We start from the raw sequence: 25,241 nt of genomic DNA on the forward strand, positions 1-25,241 counted from the left end.
TTCTAAGAATAATTTTAGTACACTTTAGCAAAAAATACATAAAGGGGGAGAACTGCGTCGATAATGTAAACATTTTTACATGACTTGATGAAGTTGTGACGAAAGGATGTAGGTGGAAAATAGCAGTTACATCAATAAATCAAAGGTAAGTTATTGAAAAATCTTTATCTTTTCAATTTTTATGTTGATTTCAAATCCAAGGATGAAATAATCGGTACTCTGGATCTCAAATATTTCCTCTTAAAAATTTTCAGCATCTGGAGCTTCTTTTTCTTTTCTTTTTTTTTTTATTTTTACAAATGTACAGTTTACTATTAGATTGAAACAATTGAAATTGAAAGATTTTTTTTTTTTTTTAGAAAATAGTTTAAAAGAAAATATTTTTGGTCATAGAAAAATGGGGGAAGGCATTCTGTAATAATAAAATTCTCTTTAATCAGCATTTCCTATAGAAATGTGTAGGCTAATTTCATTTAACAAGGTACTATTAAAAAGATATTTATCTTGATCCATCGTCAGAAACTTACAGTTGATTATGCTTTGTTCATCTCTGACATGGAGTGAGAAACTAAGTATGCAACTGTTGGTTTCTGACAATGATCTTGAAATATATTTTGTAAATTAATTTAAAGGCAAGGATCGAAGTATGTCTCAACTGAATAAAATAAAATTTGAAAATAAAATTTTGAAACTTAGAAGTGAGAGAAAAGGATAAGATTTACATTATTTGTACAATACACATATAGTATAAAATGTGGTTTGGAATGATTGCTACATTGAAAAATAAGAAAACGACTTTGAAAATGACCGATGATAGAATGTTAATTGATCTGATCAGCCTTATGTGTATAGGGCATAATACATTTTAGCAGTGCAATTATTGCAATATAATGATTGTCACAAAAATCATAATACATTTTAGCATTGCAATTATTGCAATATAATGATTGTCACAAAAATCAATTTGCATATAAGCATTTTACACAGTCCTGCTGAGGCAGTTTATGAGTTATGAACAAATTATGTGTTTTTAATTAACCATGCAGATGAGATACAAAATAAACATCATTGATAATGTATTGGGGCTGGGGAGGGGGGGGGTGGTAATTGGGGCAAGCAATTTGTAGTGGCCAAATTTCAGCACCACACAATTTTCATTAAATATTAAATCAAATTCATACAACCCAGAAGAAAACAAAACAAAATTTAAAACAATTTTTTTGCACTAATATTAGAATGGTAAATATGCAAGTCTGCATGTATATATAACAATGTATTTTTTATATCCAGTTCATAAATATTTGATAAATATACCCTTCATAATTCATTTAAACTTTAAGATATATTTTATGCAATGTAACACTCAGGCCACATGGAGGAAGTTGCTTATGACTTGGAGGTTATTTACAACTCAAAGATCAATGCTTTTTTCTCACAGCCATATCCTGAGAGGCAATAGGATAATAGAAAAGATGTTTATCATAGAAATTTGCATTTTATTGCACACGAGCAGAATCTATCAATAAATTGGTAGAGTTAGTGAGAACTGGCCTTGTAATCATTCTATTGTTGTTTTAGAAAGGTTTTTATGGTAAGTATATTTCACTCTTATGATTTCTTAGTTTTCAGATGTAACTTATTTGTTTGACAATGGAAACGTAATCTTTTGTGTGAATTTAAGTCTTCTATTGGATGAAGTAATATATGATATTGTAAATGATTGGGTTAACAAACATGAATAATAGAATAGTGTTAATTTTAAACAAGTTTTAGATCAATAATTGATCATTCAGAGATGGTGTGGAAAATATATGACGGTGGTACATAATTAATTTTTTATATTGTATTATCCTCAGACATCTGTTAGATCTGAATGTTATGGTCTGTGAACGTATCGTTAAACATGTAGTTCATTGAAATTATAAGAAGTCGTTATCTTAGAGCTTATAGATATCAATTATCACATGTGTCTGTGTATTGTTGTTCATCAGATGTTTTTAGCCAAGGAGCGGTGATACAAAAAGTCATTTGAAATACTGGTAGATGTAAGCATTATAACAACAAAGACATTGGAGGCCATTAACTTAAGAGTTTACCTTCTTTTTTCTCATAAAAGAAACTGAATGTGAAACAACCATGTAAGGTCATTGACATCTTTCTTCATGTGTCGATGAAAATATTGGAATTTATTTGAAATGTGTTTAAAAATTGATGTTTTCTATAAAACGAAAGATATTTGAAAATTAGAAACTTTAAAAAAATCAAACGAAAAAAACCCACTTCAAACTATGTAGACACATCGTCCCACCCTTTACCTTTCAAACCATTTTTGCAAATAAAATTGTGCCAGGTCCTTTATTATCAAAACTGAGCTTACTCATTTACATACAGCTTTATACTGTATTTCTTAGGAGAAAAATTAGGGAAGAATGTTAGTTCATGGTAGAAATTTGTGATAAACTACAGACATTAAAATGGATGTGCTTTTTTTATTTAAGTATTAAATTCATACATATTTATTTCCATTATTTGTTTGAAATGTTCTTAATGTCTCCATGTGGCACAGAAATGTAGGGAACAGGTTTTAACTTTGGACACTGAAGCATTTTTCTGAAAGCTTTGAAAAGAAATTCTTATGCAGTTTACATAAGCGGGAAATTAACATTTCAAAAATGCTTAGTTGTTTACCTAGCAGTATTATGGTAAAATGGAGAAACTATTTGATTTGAAGAAATACTTGGTTGTGATGCATTAAAGTTAATTACAGAATGTTTTAGAAATAGATAAATAAAAAATACACATGGTGTATATTGTGCAACAAATGATATGCAGAAGGTCATTATAATTACAAGTAGAATTTTGTGAAACTCTTAGTACGGTAGTTTTAAAGAGATAATTAAACATGTAAATATCACTTTTGACTATTAAGTGGCAGTATTAAATATTTAAAATTCCTAATGATTTGTAGACACAATAGAAAGTAAATCATAGACATGATTAATATCTGATAAAATCCCTCCCTCAAATGAGTATAATATCTACTGAATACTGTACCTTTATCTCTCACAAAACCTACATTTATTGCTTAGGCCAACTCAAACTCAACTTTCATAATTTTTTTTTTTTTTTTTTTGTAGAAATCAATATACAGATTTCTGTAATTTTGCTAACCAGCAGCGATAAAACTTTAAATAAGATTTTTGCCTTAGTCAACAGTTATGAAAGTTGAATGACATAAGGAGTCATCTTGAGGCATTATGGAGTGGTTCAATGCTAGGTCAAGGCATTGAGGCTGCTAGCAGCTTTATATCATTTTCATCTTGTTGAAAACTTGGAGGCATATTACGAGAAATAAAATCAATAAAATCCATATCATTGTTTGTATCCCAAAGTCATGAATATCGCAGACCCTCCTTGAGTCGATATACAGTAAATACATGTACATGCTTATAATTATGCTTGTATTGGTGCTAGTTTTGGCATGAAATTTGGATCCGATGAATATGGCCTCGAGTTTCTTACCCTATCATAAACGTAATGAACTTAATTGTGCAAAAAGGAAGATCCTTTCATTGTGTATTTCACAGTAATGGTAAATCAATACTCAGACAGGAACTAGCCTGGGATACAGCCTTCTATTTTGTATTGTATCAGGGATATAACCCTATGTAGGAGTATTTACCCATCATCGTACCTTATCAGCAAAAATCATTTGTCCTTATCACCAGAGGAAAATTAATGTACAGGGTATAACCGTTTAAGTTTATGTATACATGAGTGTCCTTGTTCTGTGGTGGCTGGATGTAAGTTGGCCGTGACTTAAAATTATTGGATTTACGCTGTATTCCTTAATGGCCAATATCCTCTGACATCTTGTTTAGTCTCCATGGATAAAATGTATTTACAGGTAAGCATAATTACATTGCAGAGATTTTATAGCATCATGAGCCATAAAATGTATATCTGACCTGTATCATTCTAGCATGTTCTAGTATATCCTTGTATAATTTAAAAGTGGGGTTATTGTTTTCAGCCCAATGCAATTTAATGCATTCCAATTTTTATGAATAAAAAATATGGATTAGTTGAAGTAATTATAATGCTCTGCCATTTGTTTTGTTTTATTTAAAAAAAAAAAACAGGTGGGTTTATCATCTGAATACATGTATAATGTTGTAATCCTGTAATTGTATTAAAAGCAGCCCCAGCCTAATATGTTGTTCACAATGCAGGAAACTGATGACAAAGATAAGAATGACATACCGACTTTCAGTGGATAAAATAAGAAATTAGTACTGAAGAGGATTATTGGATTACTTAGAACTCTGCTGAGTTCATCAATCATATAATGCTTGTAATATAAAAGATGTTTGTTATTAATATTATCTGTGTGTAAAATCACAAGATTTTATTAAAATCCAGTTTTATATTATCCTCCATATACATGTGAAATGTTGCATGTTTTGGTTGTAGAAGAACAAAAGAGCTTTATAAAATGAACATGCATTTTCTGGCTGTAAATAATTTTTTAAAAAGCAGCTTCAGTTTTGGTCTGATTTAATTTAGTTTTGATAACATTAAGTACCCTGCACCAAGATATATTCATATTCTGTTTATGGGTTTATTTTATTTCAATGAACAGTGTTGCCATGGTTACTGCATGAAAATAAAAGTTTTTGTTAAATTCTTTCAGGTAATGCTTCTCCTCCTAGTTTTGGTCATGCATTTTCATTAAGACTTCTAGCTAGATAGTTTCGTTTTGCAGCAATGTTATATATTAAAAATTACATGTATATTTATTTAAATTCATTTTACATTGCATAAAAACTATCTTTTAATTACTGTATGTGTACTTAAAATAGCGGGCTTCATATTTTATAGCTTTGGCATGGACAACGATGCGCTAATTCATGAATACCGCTAATAAATGATTTAGAAATACAATATATGGCGCGTTAGTCTGTAGCGCTAATTAATGAATACACCAATAACTCAATACCCAGTGATTGCGCTAAATTTTGAATACGCCAATTTTATAATGTACACGTACAGTATATGGCTATAAAAGTTGAGGAAATATGTCCTATTTGTATTAAAAAAAGAAATTAAAAGATATATTTATTGCATGCATGTAAATCTCAAAAGGTGCAACTCAGAAATCAAATGTACAAATGTTTTAAAAATATCATTTACTCCTCCAAGGCACCTGATCCCATCTCTGGAATTTTGGGGTATCTGTGTTTTATGCCCTGTTCACATATTTGTATTGTTTGTAGATTTTTTTTTTAGATTGACCACTGCTTTTTCATTCAGGATGTCAAAAGTACATATAATATCAATGTTAATATAAAAAATAATTACATATAAATAATTACATATACATAAATAGATGCTTTGTCATGAGTGCTCTCTAATAGTTATGGAAAAAAGGGGAAAAAATGTCAGAAATTCAGACGCATATATATCTCTGAAAATTTAGTGTATTGTTTAATATTAAAAATGCTAATTCATGATTCCTCCTATATTTAATCATATGAACAAGAGGGTGCATATACTTAAGTTTCTTATCAAGTAAACAAATGACAAATATTTTACAAGATGTTTAATATGAATGGTTGTGTGTATGTATGCATGTGTGTGGTATGTACTGTTATTGCATGTTTACAAACTTTTTTTTTTTCTTTCTCCATAAAAAAAATTATTAAGTTTTAAAAAGTTCGTTATGTATTACACTTAATTTGCTTTTTAAGTGTAGTTTGGGATTATTTTGCACATGCTGTTTTCTGTCATTTCCGTCAGTTTTAAAGTTGTAATAAATTATTCTTTTGTCTGCTTTATGAAAAATGTTGTCATATTGCATAACAGTTATATTGATTATTTAGGATTTAGATAGTGAAAATAATTGCATTACATGAAGTGTCAAGAGCAAGAGTTGAGAACTGCCAAGTTTAAATAATGCTTACATGCTGCTGCAAATGGTTTGTTTGATTTTAATGATTTTTTTCCCCATAACCAACTCTCTTAAGAGGGATCAAGTTTTTTCCCCCCAAAATATACAGCCATTTGAAGAATATGGTAGTCAGCAATCTTCCTCCTATGATCTGTATAAGCCTTTTCTAAGTTTATGATGCTATCTTGAGTTTACCAATATGTAAGCTTAATTATTATATTATATAGCATTAGTACATTCGTATAAATAATACATGTACATATATAGCGGACAGTTTGCAAATCTTGTCATTTTACAAACTTGTTTTAATGTTTTTCTTTGTAACTTTTTTTACTCCCCTTTTTCAGACAGCTGGTCATTTTCAGTCCATTAATGGAGTGGTTTCATTTGAAAAGTTTCATCTTCATTAAAAACCATTAGTTGTACAAATGACATACTTATGTTATTTAAACATGCGTGCACAAAATTCAGTTGCAAGCATCCTGTTAGGAACACCATAAAGACAAATCTCTCACAAATAGATTATAAAAGTAAGAAAATTACACAAAGGGAAAACTATTAGATGGTTTATTCTATATAATATATATCATAACTGTAGCTGGATTAAGTCATGTCAAACATTTTTTAAGGAGTGCTGCACAAAAAAAATAAACAAAAATAGGTGATTTTGAATTTTCTACATATGCATTGACTAAGTATATGATAGGCATTCTTTAATATTAATAAAACATTATTTCTGCACATCTAAAGCTGTATGTGGTATAAATTCTGTCAATTTTACAATAATATAATTATTTATGGCACAATGGTAATATTGCTATCAAGCATTTTCAGCAGCGAGACCTATCAGTGTACTTTGTGTGTTATTTTTATCTTCTCGTGATTCAGTAATCATGCTTCAGCCATACCCATCACCTATTTTAACAGCTTTCATTTAAAAGCTCCAAGGATCAATTCCTCTTCATAGAAATCAACTGGAATATTTTATAATTCTCTGAATTATCTCCAAACATTTTGAAATTTTGATTTTACTAATCTTAAACCTGATCTTGCAGTTTTGTACAGTTTTTGTTATCAGGATTGAGGTAATTGTGTGGGATGTTGGGGAAAATGAATAAATATTGTTATGTTTATTTAGAATTTAGTTAGTGTGGTTATCACCATTAAATACACAACCCCCAATAAGAAAGTCAATAGTGTAGGTGTTCAGATTTAAAGCAATAAACTTCCGTATCTAACTGACCATTGGAGTCAAAAGTATGTCCACTTTGCATGATTTTGTGAAGAATTATAAGCAATGAAAAACTTACAATGATCAGTTTAATTAATTCTATGCTATTTGGTTGGATCCCCTCCCCACCACCACCATCACCACCACCACCAACAAAAAAAAACCCCACCCCCACCCAATCCTTACCAACCCTCAAAAATCTTACACTCCCTTATGTTTTATGGGGGGAAAAAATCTGCAACTGTGACTGAACATTAATTGATGGAATTTGCTTGAATTTTATTGTATTTCATTGAAATATGAAACACTGTACTGTTTTGAACTTTGTCATCTCCAACATCAGTATCTTGATTAATTACTATGTATCTGCATGAAGTGGAAGTCCCAGCCACTATTTCTTTCTGCATTATAACTTCAAAATCTCAAATCATCAGATATTTTGAAGTTTTTTTTAACTTGTGGACTTTGACTATTGTCTAGTGGTAACAGATATTATATATTTTAAGAAATTTTGAATATGGGTGTCTTTATGATATCTTTGCATTGTAAAGAAATTTGAGGGATGGTAAGGGACAATAATTGTACTCAGCAATACTCTCAGAATCTTTATTTTTCTTTGTGCCACATGGTGTACTTGACAGCTATTGAACAACAGTAATTATGTTGGAAAAGAAAACAAAATAAAAATACTTTGGAATGTCTATTGCTTACATCTGTGTATCTGACATGAGGAAAAATTGGGAGTGAATTTTCTATCAAGTTTGTTAAACACTTTACAGATAGAATATAGCCCTGGAATTCTCCCAATCATCTAGTCAGTAGTCAATACCATTCACAATAACTGTAGGCTCTAAGCTTTGTATGGAATAATTAGTTTTATTGAGAGACTTTAAGATTTACCAGGCTCTATTACTAAATATAACAGCACTGCCCCATAGCATGTCTCATCGATTTTAATCCACTGCTGAAATAGAGGAAGTGTGATACTGAGGTTAATTCTATGATGTTTTATCAATAGACAGTAAAAGTCAGACTGGTTAATATACTGCTGGAGGCCATCCATAGGTGTACATACTGCTGTAAGTGGTGGTTGTCAACCTTAACACAATGTATACAGTGGTGGCAAGGAATGGTATTAGGCTGTAATGTTAAGTGGTATCTTGATACCATAAAAGTAGTATGACTGTACTTTGAAGTAGTATTTCTGTATAATATTGATGTTACATGATGTGGTTATCTGTATAGAAGTAAGGTGTTATCAGAATGCTGATGTTGGTTTCATTCTAAAATTTGAAGTGGCTGTAAAGTGGTGTAAAGGATAAATATGTTGCTATCATTCTTAACTTTTAAGTGATTTTCTGGATAGTGGTGTCAAGGATGATGAAGTGGTGTCAATCTGTAATATTTAGTGGTTATCTCTGACTGGATAGTGGTGTCAAGGATGATGAAGTGTCAATCTGTAATATTTAGTGGTTGTCTCTGACTGGATAGTGGTGTCAAGGATGAGAAAGTGGTGTCAACCAGTAATATTTAGTGGTTGTCTCTGACTGGATAGTGGTGTCAAGGATGATGAAGTGGTGTCAATCTGTAATATTTAGTGGTTATCTCTGACTGGATAGTGGTGTCAAGGATGATGAAGTGGTGTCAATCAGTTATATTTAGTGGTTATCTCTGACTGAATAGTGGTGTCAAGGATGATGAAGTGGTGTCAATCAGTTATATTTAGTGGTTATCTCTGACTGGATAGTGGTGTCAAGGATGAGAAAGCGGTACATGTCAGTTAGTGGTAATCTCTGGATAGTGGTGTCAAAGAAATTAAATTTGTATGTACTTTGATCTGTAATGTTTTAAAGTTGTGTCCAATGTATCAGAGCAGGTTCTGGATAGATACCATTGGGAATGAAAGGAATCTTGTAAATTCAGGTGTTGCACAGTTACTCATTGTTTACAAAAAATGTCAATCAATTGAATTGGCTCAATGTAGCAATAGAATTAAGTGACATTAAGTTATTAGCTTGGAACAGATGGAAATGTGTAAATGATGAATAGTATCATATTTTCCAATATAATTTTGCTGGTGGCAGTTTTCACTAGATCAATGTGGGCTTTTATTGTTTCTATTTTCCTGCTGGTAGTACATGTAACACCTTTGTAAATATTAAACATTTTGTTAATTGGATATGATACTAATATATCAAGTTCAGAAGTACTTAATTGTATGCATGGAGCACTCTGCTAGAGAATTCAGTCGAAAAGTAACCTTTAAAGGGCGGGAAAATGGAAATTCAACTTTCTATGCAGCTTTCAGATTTGAGAAGCATATTTGAAAATGAAAAAAAAAAACACAAACCAAAAAAAATGTTGCATGCATTGGTATTTATTTTTTGACTGATTTTGAATAGAAATGACATAAATAATAAAAATTCCTAAAAGATATTATAAAATTCATAGGTTTTCTTTGGTGTTCAAACATGAAACTCTGTTCCATTTTCTATAAAAATCTACAAATTTTTGCACACATTTTATGTCATTGACATTATAACAAAATCTTATGAAATTTCAGCACTTAATTTTGCAAACATTATTCAAGTTTATATCTATACATGTATATCTATCTGTATTTAATTAAATCATGTACCAAAGGGTATGTCCATGAAATAGTTGGAAGAAAAGTTTGGATGCTTTTTTCAAAAATTTTAAGGAATTCAACAAATCTGTTTCTCACTTATTTTAATACTGTATTGCATTTGTCTCTGTTTTCCACAGATGTCCAATAAGGGTTACAAACATACCCACCTAGAGGAAGAGGATGAGGCCTCAGAAAACAGTGCCCCTGGGGTCCTGAACTTTGAGACAGGGGTGGTGGTGAGGAGCAGCATATTTTCCTGGCAGCGTAAGACATTGCTGGAGCGTATACTGATCGTCCTATGCTTCCTGTTGATACTTACTGTCATCATAATGTCCATTGTCCTGGCAACCAAAACCTCCAGTAACCAGGCAGACCAAGAAGCATCAAAGCAACAAAAGTGTAAGATGACTGGTTAATCAATAGATCTTCCACAGTAATTTTGATATATTTCACGGCTTTTAGAAAAAAAATAAGAGAAAGCACACAATATATGAAATGTGTACTGTAAGATGATTGGTTAATCAATAAATTTTCCAAGATAATTGTGATATGTGTCATGATTTCTAAAACTATGGGAAAGGACACATCCTGTTTTCATCTTGCACTGTTAGATAGTGAGAGCAGCTTTTTTTTTCCTTCTTTTAGTACAGATTTGTAAAGAATGTGGAAATATCATTCCTATCATTAAAACAAACTACACAAAGAACTGCCCCACCCCCACCACTATCACCCCCAGCCCTGCTCCCCCTTGTCCTGAGCACCCTTCAGTGTGTGTCACCCCAGCCTGTGTTACAGTGGCAGCCTCCATTTACAATGCCATGGACACCACAGCTGACCCCTGTGAAGATTTTTATCAGTATGCCTGTGGAGGATGGGTGGACAGTCATCCCATACCCTCAGGACACTCCCGATGGGGGACATTTAACGTTCTTTGGCAGGAGAATCAGATTGTATTGAAAAAAGTTATTGGTAAGTCTGTGTCTTCAAGTTATTTTCACTTTCTACATTTTTAAAAAAAAAACAATAAATGTTGAACTTATTTGGACTCTATAAGAATACTGCATAATGTGAAGGTAGTGCATGTATCCGTGTCCTATCTGAGGTCTCTCTGAATGACTTTTTTGATGTTTATACATTAGACAGGTGTTCATAATATGGTAGGTACTTGTAAGATTATCCAAACAAAAATAAAATCAGAATGTGTATTGGGTTAATGTAAGCTTTATTGCAGATTAAAGTTAAAATCTATTGTAAATGACATCTAATTCCACTAGCTTTGGTGTGGGGATGGAAATATTTGTTTACTTGCATGAATATAATCAGGTGGTTAATAAGATCATGAGAACAAGAGTTAGAGGAAGCTCTTCTTGAACTACTGAGTAACTATACTAGGTGTATAATTCACTACTGTGTTCAATGTGTAATGTACAAAAAAATATTAATCAATTTGAATTTACAGATTGTCATACGTGAATATTTTGCAATCATTTTGCTAAAAAAAACAGAAACAGTAACTTTTGTAATCTGATTTTTTTTTTCATTACCTTTTCATATATCTATATTTCACTGTAATACCTCTGTAAACTTTTCAACTCCATAAATATGCAGAAATTTTTTCCCCTCACAGAAAAACCACTAAACAAAACGGCAAGTTTGGCTGAAATTAAAGCTCAGAAATATTATGAATCTTGTATGGACCGCAATAAGACAATAGAGAAGCTCGGAGCTCAGCCAGTAAAGGAACTACTAGCTGGTATTGGTGTCTGGCCAAAGCTGAATGAAACCAAAGATTTAGACATACAGGGAATGGTGGAGAAAATCAAAGCCTATGGAATTGGAGTTCTGTTTGCTATCTGGGTTGAAGTGGATGACAGGAATTCATCCGTCAATATTTTACAAGTTAGATGATTAAAGTGTATATCCTTGTAGATTTATCAAGAAACCAGAAACTATGGACAATAAAAAAGGACAGTAACAAGCTTCATTTGATATTTAAAAAAAAAAGTGTAGAAAGTCCACTCGTCCAATGGATACTTCATATTTGCAACTTTATTAACAGTAGACTGTCTGTATTTATGCTAATGTATTGAATTCTTCCTTATTAGCTAGCAATACCGCTATACATGTATCTTTTATCAGGCAATCGTTCTGACCTTACAGTCTTTCATTTCACTTTGATTATTCTTTTTTTCTGTTTAATTTTGTACAATTTTAATTATCAAGTCCTAATTATTTCAGATTGACCAAGGAGGATTAGGATTACCAGAAAGACAGTATTATCTCAATGAGTCTGACAGAAAGGTACTATAAATACTTACTATAGTCTAAGTTTGGCTATATTTAGCAACCACTAGGAAACACCCCAGTGCTGCTGCTGTTCAAATTAAGTCACAAAGTTCTAGATTTGTGAATACATGTACCACTTCAAAACTTTCTATCATTAGCTTGTAAGAATTCACTGAAAGAATTTGCAATAAAATTACTTTTAAAAACAAATTTGTTCAATTCTGATTTGAGGTTTGTAAATTAATTTTTAATGAGGAACTATATTGATTGTTAAAAAGTTTCACTTTGTGTGTATTCATTAAATCCAGAGACTCCTATGCAGAAATCTATTTCTGAGCATATCAGGTAGGATGGGCAAGTTCAAATTAAGTCTCAAGCATTCAATTGAAACAAAATTTAATTCAGTTTCCTGGGGGTTTTTTTTGTTATTGTTTTTTTTTTGGTTAAATTTGATTAAAATTTACTTGATTTTCTTAATTTCTTTAATGATCATGCAATGGTTCTGTAACAATGCAAGTTTGAGAAACTGGCAAGAGTAATCTCCTTTTTAACCAATTACACTATCCCCTAACATATGTATCTACTTTTAGTTGACATTTCTCTGCAGGTATTGAATGCCTACTTGGACTACATGACAAAAGTTGGTGTCTTGATGGGAGGTGAGGAGAACATAACAAGGAAACACATGCAAGATGTGATAGCATTTGAGACTGAGCTGGCTAATGTGAGTGGGATTGATTTTATGTCAGTTATACGTGTCCTCTTGTCCACTAAAGGGAGAAGTGATGGACAGTTACGAGATCATTGACTTAATGAAGTTAAGAACAATGTCATGTATTAGAGAGAGAGAGAGAGAGAGAGATATTTAAGGAAGCATGTAATATGCCATGTCTGTCTGTGGATCACAGCATCTAGTGAGGAATATAAGTCATGTCTCTCTATAGATCACAGTACATGTACCTATAGTGAGGAATATGTCATGTCTCTCTGTAGATCACAGTACCAAGTGAGGACAGACGAGATGAAGAGAAGATCTACCACAAGATCACTATACCAGACCTACAGGAAATAGCTCCTTTTGTAAGTAATTGGGCACGGATGGCCTTTATGGCTGGGGCAAGTAGACTAAGTATTTTTTCATATCTTTTCCATCCTTTCATCCTTCTCTCCTTCCATGTGTCCATCCATCAGACATTGTATTAGCTCAGTTTCAAAGAATTTGTCCAAAATAATTTTTTAAAAAATCATAGTTGATGCATATTGGTGAGAGCTATCAACTTTGTCATAATTTTCTAACCTTGTTCTTCCCTATGACCTTGACCTCAATATTCCTTTTTTGTGTATAGTTCCATTTTAAAACTATTAGAAATATTTTTATCAAACTTCATACACCGAAACAAAGTGGAAAGCTAGAAATCAGCTTTTCTACTGTATCATAATTTTCTGACCTCAACCTGCCCTGTGACATTGAACTCACAATTTCTTCTTTTGTATTTACCTTAGTTTGAAAGAAATTGATTAAGATATCTTTTATCAAACTTCACACACTGGTACAAATTGATAACAGCAAGCTTTATTTAAAATTTCATAATTATCTGACCTTCCCCTTGGACCTGTGACTTCATTTTTCAATAGATTTCAATCAAATCTCATGCAAAGATACATATTTATGAGAGCAATGCAACTGACCCTGACATAATTTCCCGACCTTGATCTTCCTGATGACCTTCAGCTTCCTATGATGTTGAACTTCCATTTTCAGGATATTGCAATCAAAATGTAGAAACTAGGTACATTTAATTCATGTTGCAATACAATAGTACTGTTGGTTGGGGCATTTATATCCTATGGATATATTTCTAGTTTTATGATAGGATTCCGATTACTAGAAACGAAGTTTCATTGAAAAAAAGAAAAGAAAAGTAGCTGTAGAATTCTTTATGAAATAGATTAACCCTCATCTGTAGATATGCTGTAGATAAACTATAATCTTTTTATTTAAGAAATATTGGTATGTACTTTTACAGTGTAAATACATATTCACTGCTTAGAAGTTGTATCTTGAAATCTCTAAGATTTACATACATTAACCTTTATTTGAAGAAGTCACTAGGGCCATGTTAGAAAAACTCCTCAGATTTTCGTTTGAAAAGGTGTACAATGTAATGGAATTGAATACAAATTACTTTAGCAGTGAATTTACTTCGACAATTCTCTCATTAGCTATAGACAAGACATGACTGTTGATAATTTGGTGATTGCTTTTAGTTGAATTGGACCAGGTTTTCCAGTAAAATGATGTCTGTGACAAACATCACTCTATCTCCAGAGGAACCCATTGTTTCCTTCTCATCCGATTTCCTCAGAAAAATGTCTTCTCTAATCACCACAAAGTTAAACACAGAAAATGGCAGAAGGTATAAATTTCAGAGTAATTTTTAGAATGTGATAGTTAAGGTTTTACTTGTTCCAGATTAAGGAATAGACCAGTGTAAAATTTGTTATGATTTTTCTTCATCTGAAATAATTGGTACAAATTAAAACCTACTCCAATTAATCCCTTTCCTTTTTTTCAAATTTATAGGTCTAACATATCATGAGAAAATAAAATACTGTAGACTCCTTATTTTACATGAGTGATTAATATTGCAAAATTAAGGGATTAATTGTATTCTCATTTGATTTTTGCGACTGTTACTGCTGATTTAACGGTCAGAAACTGAGTTTTACCGGCGACAAGTCAGTGGAGCAGGTAAAAATCATTTTGTGACCTTTAAATTAGCAATATTTACATTTGCTATGTTTTTCATCTAAGCCAACTGTGAAATTGATTTGAATGCCATTTTCGTGTATAATCACGCATAGAAATATGCACGGAGAAACTCGTGCTAAAGTGACGTCACAATGAGCTACAGAGACGTTAATAAAAATGTAACAATATAGGGCAGTAAATAATTCAAAAATTGAGTACCGGGTATATTTTTGGTGCTTTTGAACATGTAAAATGTAAATATAAGGAATGTTATTAAGTTTAGTGTGAATTATTGGTGTGTAAATAACACAGACTTGCACATAGGCATATTTTTCATAAAGCGCTAGCGTGCTTCATGAAATATGCCTACGTGACAAGTCTGTGTGATTTACACACCAATGACTCACACAAAACTTAAAAACATTCCTTAACAGTCACACATAACAAATGAGACGATAGATATTCCCACTCTTATGCAATTTATGCATTTTGTTTGATGTTTACTGGTACATCATATTTTGTTGACTTCATTTTATGCTTGTATTTTGCTTTTGCATCATTTCATTATGACATCATAGTTAAAACTTTCTCTCTCTTTATCCTTGTTTAACTGCCTCAAACTCTATGAAAATTAAAATGACTTAATTATTGACTTCAAATTGTGAGATAATGAATTTGTGAGGAGATGGTATATCAAGAATTAAAATGTATTTCAGCAATGAAATAATAAAAGCTAGTAATTGCTTCTCACAAAATTACATGTACATTAATAATATAAATTTTTACCTATATGTAGGAATCTGCTGTAATTAAATTCAGTATTTTTTCAGAGATTTCAATGTGTTCTGCTTTAATTTCTTAATAAATCTTACCTATTGTCAATATTCAGCGTGTCTGTATAACTTTTCTATTTAAGGACATTACATAACTACCTCCTATGGCATGTCGTCAGTTCTCTGACATCATACCTGTCAAAGCCATTCAGAAATGCTAAGAAAATTCTGACAGAGGCATTATCAGGTAAAATTCTAATTTAAAATCAGGAGCTAGAGTACATTACACTGGTCGACTATGTAATAAAAATCAATTCTAAGTATTCCTCAAGTAGCAGATATTGTAATATTCACAAGATTTCTTTGTTTAGTACATGTACTTAATTATTCCAATTACGTTGTATTTCAAACATGCATGTTTTTTTTATGCCTTAAGACTTGCTTATGAAAAAGATTGAAACATACATATACTTGGGTAGATCTATAGTTTTTTATAGCATAAATGGGGAATGTTTGAATTATGGGATTTAAAGTGTTTTAAGTATAGGGTTTCCAACCCCCTTAGGAATGTAATTTTAGAAGTTTGAGAGGTTTATTGAGAAGTTTTTTCTGTGAATTTTAGGGACAACTGGTGGAGAGGAACTGTGGAGGTACTGTATTACAGATACAGATGGGGTTGTAGGAATGGCTCTGGGGGCCATGTTTGTCAGAGAGGCCTTCAAAGGGGACAGCAAACAAAAGGTCAGATCTGTAACAAGATGGTAAATGTCCTTTATTTCTTTTGATCAACTCTAAGCTTTGAATTAATTTGAAAAATAAAATTATAAATCCTTTTCTCTCACCTGTTCTTAATGTTTCGAAGTGCTCCAAACTAAATTATGAAAGTCATTTTAACAGAGTGTACTGAAGTCTTCAAGAATCTGAAATACATTTACATCCCTTTAAAAATAAATTAAGAAGTTAAGTTCTTTCTAATGTCTCCTGAGTCACTCAGGTAACCATATATACAGTTGCTATCTGTTCATCAATTGTCATGCATCGTCCATTGTTTGTAAACTTTTGAAATAATCGGTTTCTTCCACGGCTGGAATGGCTGAAACAATTTCCACCAAATTTGATACAATATAAAATCTATAAGTAAAGAAAAACATTTTTTTTTTTAATTTCCATAGTCTCTGCCTCCTTGGGGCCTCTAGTAGGTTGGGTTTTTTTTTTTGGGGGGGGGGGAGTATTTTTTTTAAAGATATGTATGATGTATGTTTAAGTCATTCAGTTAATATTATTAGGCAGAAAAAATGGTGAATGAGGTCAAAGATGCTTTCAAAAAGAATCTTCCAAATCTCTCTTGGATGGATGACGAGACACGACAGGCAGCAAGGGATAAGGTATGAATAATGGAAACTTAGAGAAATTAAATAATAATTTCACAAAAGAAATAAACAGTTCATCAGAATACTCTATTTTATAGTTGCATTGAATCTATACAATATTAAAAAAACTATATTATTTTACACTAAGATGTTTGCCAAAAAAGACAGAAAATATCTTTCATACATGAACATAATTACTTTTCAGGCGAATTCTGTTATTGACCTCATAGGTTTTCCAGCTTACATAAACAACAGCTCACTGCTCAATAAGGAATATGAAGATGTAAGATTTCCTCAATGTTCATTTAGAATTAATGTTTGATATGTCATTATGTTACTGCAGAAGTACATTCCTTATCAAGTTTGAGATGAAGATATTTTCCCTGTCGTGGAACTGATTTGAATTATTCTGATAATGACAGCACTTATATCTCATCAGATTTGATAGTACAGGGAAGTAGGACAACTTGCCACTTAGCTTTATATAGAGAGTACCTTACGTAACATATACTGAGGTATTTATCAGCTTGTTATCTATTCTATAGTTAGAGGTTACGGCAAATGAGTACTTCCAAAACAACATCAGGAATTTGTTGTTTGTTGTCAAGAAAGACTTGCAGAACCTGAGGTCCAAACCAAAGAAAAATGAGTAAGAAACTTTCAACAACTTCATAGACCAGCTTAACAGCAACTTTCTCTATATACATGTACTATTTGTTATTGAAAGCACACATGTTCTCTTAAAGAGAAAAAGCTATTTGTGTATTTAGTGTACCTGAACCAGAGTTTAAAATAAATTTTTCTCTTCAAAGTTTTTTTCTGGCTCATGGGTCTTTTCAACAGATTTTCATTTGACAACAAAATTGAACATTAAGTTAGAAAATTGAAGGAATACCATTACTCAGATTTTTGTCTTGTATTGTAGATGGGACATGACTCCACCAACAGTGAATGCTTATTACACCCCCACAAAGAATGAGATTGTTTTCCCGGCTGGAATTCTGCAAGCACCATTTTATGAGATAGACTATCCCAAGTAAGTCACACACACATTTTAAGTCTGTACATTTTTTTTTTCAAACATTTAAAGAGCTTTGCAGGAATTAGACAGAGCTGACTATTTGAACTCTTTGTCTTCATGCATACACCTCTTGTTTGGTACTCATTTGAACATACATCCTTTCTAAATATAAATATTTTAGTCCATATGAAATTTAGGTTATTATATATGTGAATATATGAAATTTAGGTTATTATATATGTGAATATATTTTGTGCAAAGAAAAGTTTTGATCACTTGGGCTAAACAACATACAACATATGAGAAATGCAACAACAAATTAATCCTTTTTGGATGCCATTTACAGATCCCTGAACTTTGGTGCCATGGGAGTGGTAATGGGGCATGAACTCACTCATGGGTTTGATGATCAAGGTATCTAGCAGTACTTTTTAGCTCACTGAAATTGAGCTAAAAGTTGAGGTAGAAATTAGGTGCTCTGATCAGAGTTTTTTGAGGTGTCTGTCATTTGTCTGTTTGCTTTTTATAACATTTCACTTTCAAAGGAACCACTCGGCCAATATCAACCAAACTTGCCAAAAAAGCATTCTTAAGTAAAGGAATTCATGTTTATTTAAAAGAATAAGGGCAACATTTTGTATGAAACGGAGATAATTAAGAAAGTAATTAAATATGACAACATAATTTATATAAATGTAGAAAAAAAAACTTCAAAATATTTCAAATCAAGAACACTTAAATTACATTTTGTCAAATTGATAAGCAAGCTCTATTAGAAATATACGGTAGATAGAGATTAAGGAGAGCATCTTAGATTGATAGTCTGGCACCAGAGTAAGAGGATTTACATCTATTTATCTACACTTATGAGAGATAATTGAAAAGTTCTGAATGTCTTTTGATGAATTAAAAATATTATTTTCATACATTCAATGAGCTTTGCCATTGGTTTGTTAGATATCACATGTCAGGGTATACAGAAATGTGGATAGAGCTGGATTTTCTAATTATAAACTTACAAAACTCTGATCAACCTTTACTTTCTAAAAATAGTCTCTATGTGTTAAAAAGTAGAGAAAACTTTGCACCTTATTTGCAAATTTTGATTTATCAATCTTGTTAAAAAATAATAAAACAAATGAAGCTCTTCCATATCGTCAATCTATAGATATATATTGACTTCAGAGAAAAGCATATCAACCTCACACTTCATGCTTGGTCCTTATGCTTCTCTGTGAAGCCAATATATCTATGGATTGATCTCATGAAAGGACTTAATTTATTATCAGCGAATACTCCAATTGTCCAGTACTTTCTAATAACAGAATTTTTTTCTTTACATTTTGAAAATCTTCCTTTAAAAAATATTATAACAAATGTTGCCTTTGTAAAAAATAATACAACTTCCTGCTCAGTCGATATGCTTTTCTGTGAAGTCAATATTTCTATAGATCGACCTCATGAAAGGCCTATATTTGTCTAGTATCATACATGTATACTTTTTTTTTGTTTTTAATACTGAAAACATTTTTAACTCCTATTAGGAAGAGAATTTGATAAATATGGCAATCTCCATCCTTGGTGGAACAATCAGTCCATTGTAAACTTCCAGAACAGGACACAGTGTATTATTGATCAATACTCACAATATAAACTGGGGGATAATCATGTAAGTCATATTCTTATTCTAGTAATATTATGAATTAATTTTGGTTATTCATTCTAAAATGCCAGTGGCCTACTTTCTTTTTGCACAACCTTCAACATTTATTAATACACAATATGAAAGCAATCCATATTTTATGAGCAAGTGTATTTAATCAGGTATTTAAAATAAAACTGAATACAGTACATACCAGGTATTCGCCTATAAGTCGGTTGTATTTTTGAAGCTTATATTAGAGGGATTGACTTTCTAAAATACCAATCTTTTTATAACTCGCCTATAAGTCGGACATAGAGTTTTGGACCAAAGTTTAACTCCCAAAAATCCGACTTATAGGCGAGTATATACGGTAATTTTAAACCAGGGGCACCACAGGGGAGACTGATATGAAATCATGCTCAGTATTACTTATCCAATTTTTAATTTCAGGTAAAAGGTAAACAGACACTGGGGGAAAATATAGCAGATAATGGAGGACTAAAAGCTGCTTATCATGTGAGTCTGTTATCCGAATTTAAAATTACAGATCTAAAAACTTATGATTTACAAGACTGATTAAAAATTGTAAGTTCAACTAGATACTCGTTGCGAGCAACGAGAGGTCTTCCGTCCGAATTGCCATCCTTAACTGTGATATTCTTTGCACGTAAAATTACATTTATATCTGCTTGTTGTAAAGACATCTAAAAATTTAACATGGGTCTTTAAATAGATTTTTTATTTATAAGAAAAAAAAAATAAAAAGAGCACAGAATTCACAAAGAGAAAAACAAAGTTCAACATCATTGATAAAGATGAAAACGTAAATTTAAGCGAAAATTCAGTTATAGTCAGGATTAAACCAAGATCGGCTGCCCGAAAAGAGCTAGGTTCACTTTTTGCATAAAATGGCCCTGTAGATATACCAATTTATTGACTAACACTTTATGTTCCATTTTAAACAACAAGATAAAGTAGAGACTTAGTGTTTTCATTTCCTATTAAAAATTTTCTCCTTATAGCCAAGGTCTTGGAAAACGGGGCTCATGAAATTGCAATGTTCTTGAATTTTAATGAAAATAAGTATATTTGAGTACGTTCAGAGAAGAGAAATAATATGAGCGCACCCTCTGATCTAAAAAATAAAACAGGTTTTGTAATCCCCAGAAATAGTTCTATCATTTTATAGTTGCATATTTAAGATAAGAGGTTACGCTCTATATTAAATATCGAAAAACAGCTTTAAAAATTGGCTGTTTTGTAGACTTTTTCACGATATCAGGAAAATGACGCATTTCATGACGTCATAATGCATTGGCTAGCCAGAAAATTACGTCATTTTGATAGATACGCAGTCATCAAAGGTCTATTTAAATGATATTTGATGCATTGTCAACTAAAACCAAGCAGTTTCAGTTTTTCTGAAATTCACAGGGCCAAAAAAGGCCCTAAGTGAACCTTGTTCTTTAATATTGAAACCACTACAGTAGCGCAATTTACCAGCCATCACCAATGTTTACCTTGCACTCATTCCCTGAAGTAACGAGTGTCAGGCAGGTTAATCTTTTTTTCTTATAGTGTGGAATTATAGGATGAAAACTAGCCAGCTAAATTTTGTGCAAGTACTAGATTTACATCGGATTTGTTACTTGAGTTTTAACAATAACTGATAGCAGAGAAAATAATTTGTTACTGATAAAAACTAAAAAAGAAAAAAAAACTATTGTGTTTACTTCCTTTATTCTTTATGCATTCAACTTTCTATTCTATGCAATTCCAAATTCAGACATGTCCGTGTAATCTTTTTCTGTACTTCTACACTACTGCTCAGACCATTTGTGAAAGGCGGGTCAAGATAATTATTTCGCACCAAACGTCACGAGTAAATCTTCGCGCCTTTTCTTTGGAATGTGTCTTCAATTGAAAAAGTGTACGTGATAGCTTCAATGAAATTTTAAAAAAATATGTTGCTATAGCCTGATTTTCTAGCCTAAGAATGTATATTTATCACACTGTACATATAATATACCGTATAGGGGCAAGTAACGTAAAGGCAGCGCTAAGTTTTCTTACACATTTTATATTCCTCTTTACTCCCAAAGTGGATTATTCCAATTTGTAATACATTAATGAAAAGACTGGAATGTTTCGCAACAAAACACGTCTCGCCATATGACGCTCAAGGAATCTGAAGCCTATTATGTTCAGTAACTTGCATCTATAAAGGAATATTGCCCTACTAAAATCAAAGAAAAATATCATTAAAGTTTATTTTTCTCTCATTTGAAATTGCTATATGTTATTCAATCAACATGAGAAAGTAACAAATTCTACTTTCAAAATACAATTCGGCAACTCTCCAATTTATGATACATTTGCATAGGTATCTAGCTACAAATACATTTGTACCAACATGTTTTCCTCGTTTCGTCATATCACAATTGCATCTGTGCACATTAATTAGTGCAAAATTCAACTGCAAACTCTTTATGATGGGGGTAAAAAGACACGCTGATATTGTGCCGTCAAACACCACTGCTCTGACATCGAACAACATAGCCCCCCCCCCCCCCCCCCCCCAAGATAAAATCTTACATTTCAGCCCAAAAAAGTAAGAAAAAAATCGGACGTTCTTTGGATTGAATCCAGATTGCCCACGTGAAAATTCAACATGCTAACCATTACGCTATCAAACATCATCGCTTAAAATTGAAAAATGATAAATATTTAGAGTATGGGTCATCAATTTTTAAACAAACTACATATTTAGCATTGTTGTAAGACTCTTTATTTGCCTATCAACATCATAAAAAAATTATGAAAAACAAAAAAGTTAAAAAAATTACTCTTTTTAAATCACTTCCTGTGACGACCGGAAGTGACGACGACACATGAAATGTTTCCATCACACATCTACAAACCAAATTCTATCATACCTGAAAGTTTCAGACTCCTACCTTTAACAGTTTCTGAGAACATTCATGGACTAGATTTTTAGTGGAAAAAGTGAAAAATCGTAATAATTCCCGACCGGAAGTAAATTTTTCCGAACTTTTTCAATATTTCAAAATGGCATGAGATAACACATCATTCCTGAAAATTTGGCTGAAAATGAATGAGTAGTTTTTGAGATATCGCGATTTGAAAAGGTCAAAAAAATAAAAATGAAAAATAATAATAATAAGAAACAGTAGAATCACTATAGGTCTTCCGTTGAAAACAGAAGACCTAATAAGGTTTGTCTTTCAGTACATGTACTTTAAATTCAGGTCTGTGATTATTGAATATATATGTACATGTACATCATTTAAACTTAGGCCTACGATTATTGACTAAACATGTATAGTGTATATATTTTTTTTTCAATTTTAGGCATATGATTATTGGCTGTCACAGAATGGTAAGGAACAACCACTACCTGCCTTGAATCTCACGCACAAACAGCTGTTCTTCCTAGGATTTGCACAGGTCAGGAAAGAGAGTGTTAAAAAAAAATAAGTACAGAGTGAATAAGGGAAAGAGAAGAATTTACATAGGTGTCATGACATACATGTATGTGGAGGGTGGATTATTGTTAAATCGTCAAATATTATGTACTTTGCAGCAAGGCTGGAAGGAATGTTTAATGATAGAAGCAGGGTAGTTACTTGTTTTTGTCCATATTACCGGTACATATCACATGTTATGTTGTGAAAACTCCTCTAAGATGGATGTCCTTCAATAAATGCACGATTTGAATCTATATTTTGTCACCTAATTGTTTTTTAGGTGTGGTGCTCTGCGAGTACAAAGGAAGCTGACCATTTACAGATTCTGACTGACCCACACAGTCCGGCAATCTACAGGTAAAACAATAGAGAGATCTTTTAGAGAGTCAGAAGCAGGGGATAGTGTAAATGTACTGTTTTCCACAGGGTCAAAATCCACGAAACCACAATTTCTGTTCAATCCGCTGGCATAAAATTACACAGATTTCTTAGATTGCTATAATATGTCCTAAATGTACTTTATGTATGCTGGGACAAATTTTTGTGAAAAATCTGTGATGGCATACATAGTATAGTACAGGGATAAAAGTACTTCTACAGTAGATCAATTATCCATGCCAGTAATAGTACCATGTATTCTGTACAAAAAATAAAAGAGTAAACTTTATTGTGTAGTAATCAAGTCAGGTACAGCCTGTGTTATATAAAAAGTACCAAGAACTCATCATTTATCATTTCTGAAATTTTTATTTCATGGAAAGGACTTTTGATTGACAATTACATGTATGATTAAATGTAATGTTTGTATTGTTTCAGAGTTATAGGAACTTTATCCAACTCTAAGGAATTTGCTGAGCAGTATAAATGTCCAGCTAATTCAAGGATGAATCCCAAGAAAAAGTGTGAGGTCTGGTAGAAAGGAAAAGTTTGACTGAATTAACACCACATAGCTTTCTCTAATAAGCACAATGTTATGTCAAAAGCACATGCAATTTCTTATTGGCCATTTGATATTGAATGATGAAAAACTGTAGGTTTATTTCTGGGATTAAAAGGACAAGGTATGGTATCGGCCGAATCTGGCCCCTTATTTGATGTAAAAATCAGAACACATTTAAAATTGTGATAGTTTGTAGTTAAGAACTTAAAATGATGCTTGTTTAAAAACCAGCTCTAATTTTTATTCAAAGCTTACACGGAGGCCACAAGAGGGTGCAGAAGTAGGACATTTTCTTGAATTTCGTCAAATTTGAGACACTTTTCACTTCGAGAAACATAGAGCACAAGCTTGCCTATCTGAGATTTTTATACACAAGATGCACTTGATACTAGATCATTAAAACATATAAATTTGGTAGATAGGCAAGCTTGTGCTCTATGTTTTCTGAACCAAAATGTGCTGTAAAATCGATGAAAATTTGCATAAAAATGAGAAAATTTGGAAATTGACATATTTTCTGACCTTCCTGTGACCTCTGTGTATCCCATAACTTGGAACCAATGCTCATTTTGAGGCAGGGGTGACAACAGGTCTTTAATTGATAAACTATTGTATCATTCTCAAAGACACCCCAAACCAGGGGCCAAAAAGGGGTCTTAGCCTATCTTGTCCTTACTAGTGCTTTTCAAGAGCAAACTTGAACAAACATTTAAAGTTTTATGCTGTATGATTTATAATTTTGATATGTATTTGAAGAAGATCTTTTTTCATATGTTATTTTTTTCATATGTTTTTCACATTTGTAAATATTTTTGATTTTAGAAATTATTCTTTAAATAGAAAGAAAAAATGGTGGAAATTATTCATAACAAACTTAACATTTAGTCTTTGTTAATAACCTTACTTTTCCTAAATGATTTACAACTATTTGACTCTATACATGTAATAGAAGAAAGGGGGTTTTAAAGTGCATGGCATGTATTTGATATACATGTATCACTTACATGAATAATTACATTGAGATGTCCACAATATTCATGATAGCTCAATTAATGTTTGTGGAAATTTTTTTTTAATCACAAACATAGTGAAATTAAAAACACTGTAATGTATTTAACTTTTACATTTTCATGTACAATGATCACATTAGTTAATG

General features: G+C 31.8%; 1 protein-coding gene across 2 annotated transcripts; it reads left to right on the top strand.

The window, feature by feature from the left end:
- Positions 1–58: 58 nt before the first annotated feature.
- Positions 59–24,459, top strand: LOC133197486 (endothelin-converting enzyme homolog). Of its 2 annotated transcripts, none has more exons than XM_061333549.1 (20): positions 59–145; positions 9,948–10,209; positions 10,456–10,779; positions 11,438–11,709; positions 12,049–12,111; positions 12,704–12,820; positions 13,090–13,176; positions 14,365–14,513; positions 15,765–15,868; positions 16,244–16,362; positions 16,908–17,006; positions 17,197–17,274; positions 17,537–17,640; positions 17,917–18,027; positions 18,359–18,426; positions 19,557–19,681; positions 20,108–20,173; positions 23,030–23,125; positions 23,426–23,502; positions 23,962–24,459. In XM_061333549.1, exons 2-20 carry the CDS (start codon positions 9,948–9,950, stop codon positions 24,059–24,061), a joined length of 2,421 nt encoding a protein of 806 aa, XP_061189533.1. In that variant the 5' UTR covers positions 59–145; the 3' UTR covers positions 24,062–24,459. The 2 variants fall into 2 exon arrangements, with proteins under 2 accessions (XP_061189533.1, XP_061189532.1); XM_061333548.1 differs by lacking the exon at positions 59–145 and adding an exon at positions 3,660–3,907.
- The last annotated feature ends 782 nt before the right edge of the window (positions 24,460–25,241 follow it).

This window comes from Saccostrea echinata, unplaced genomic scaffold (genome assembly GCF_033153115.1).
Source record: "Saccostrea echinata isolate AGI-Se365-2 ecotype Australia unplaced genomic scaffold, CSIRO_AGI_Sech_v1 ptg000030l, whole genome shotgun sequence".
Classification (NCBI taxonomy): Eukaryota; Metazoa; Mollusca; class Bivalvia; order Ostreida; family Ostreidae; genus Saccostrea; species Saccostrea echinata.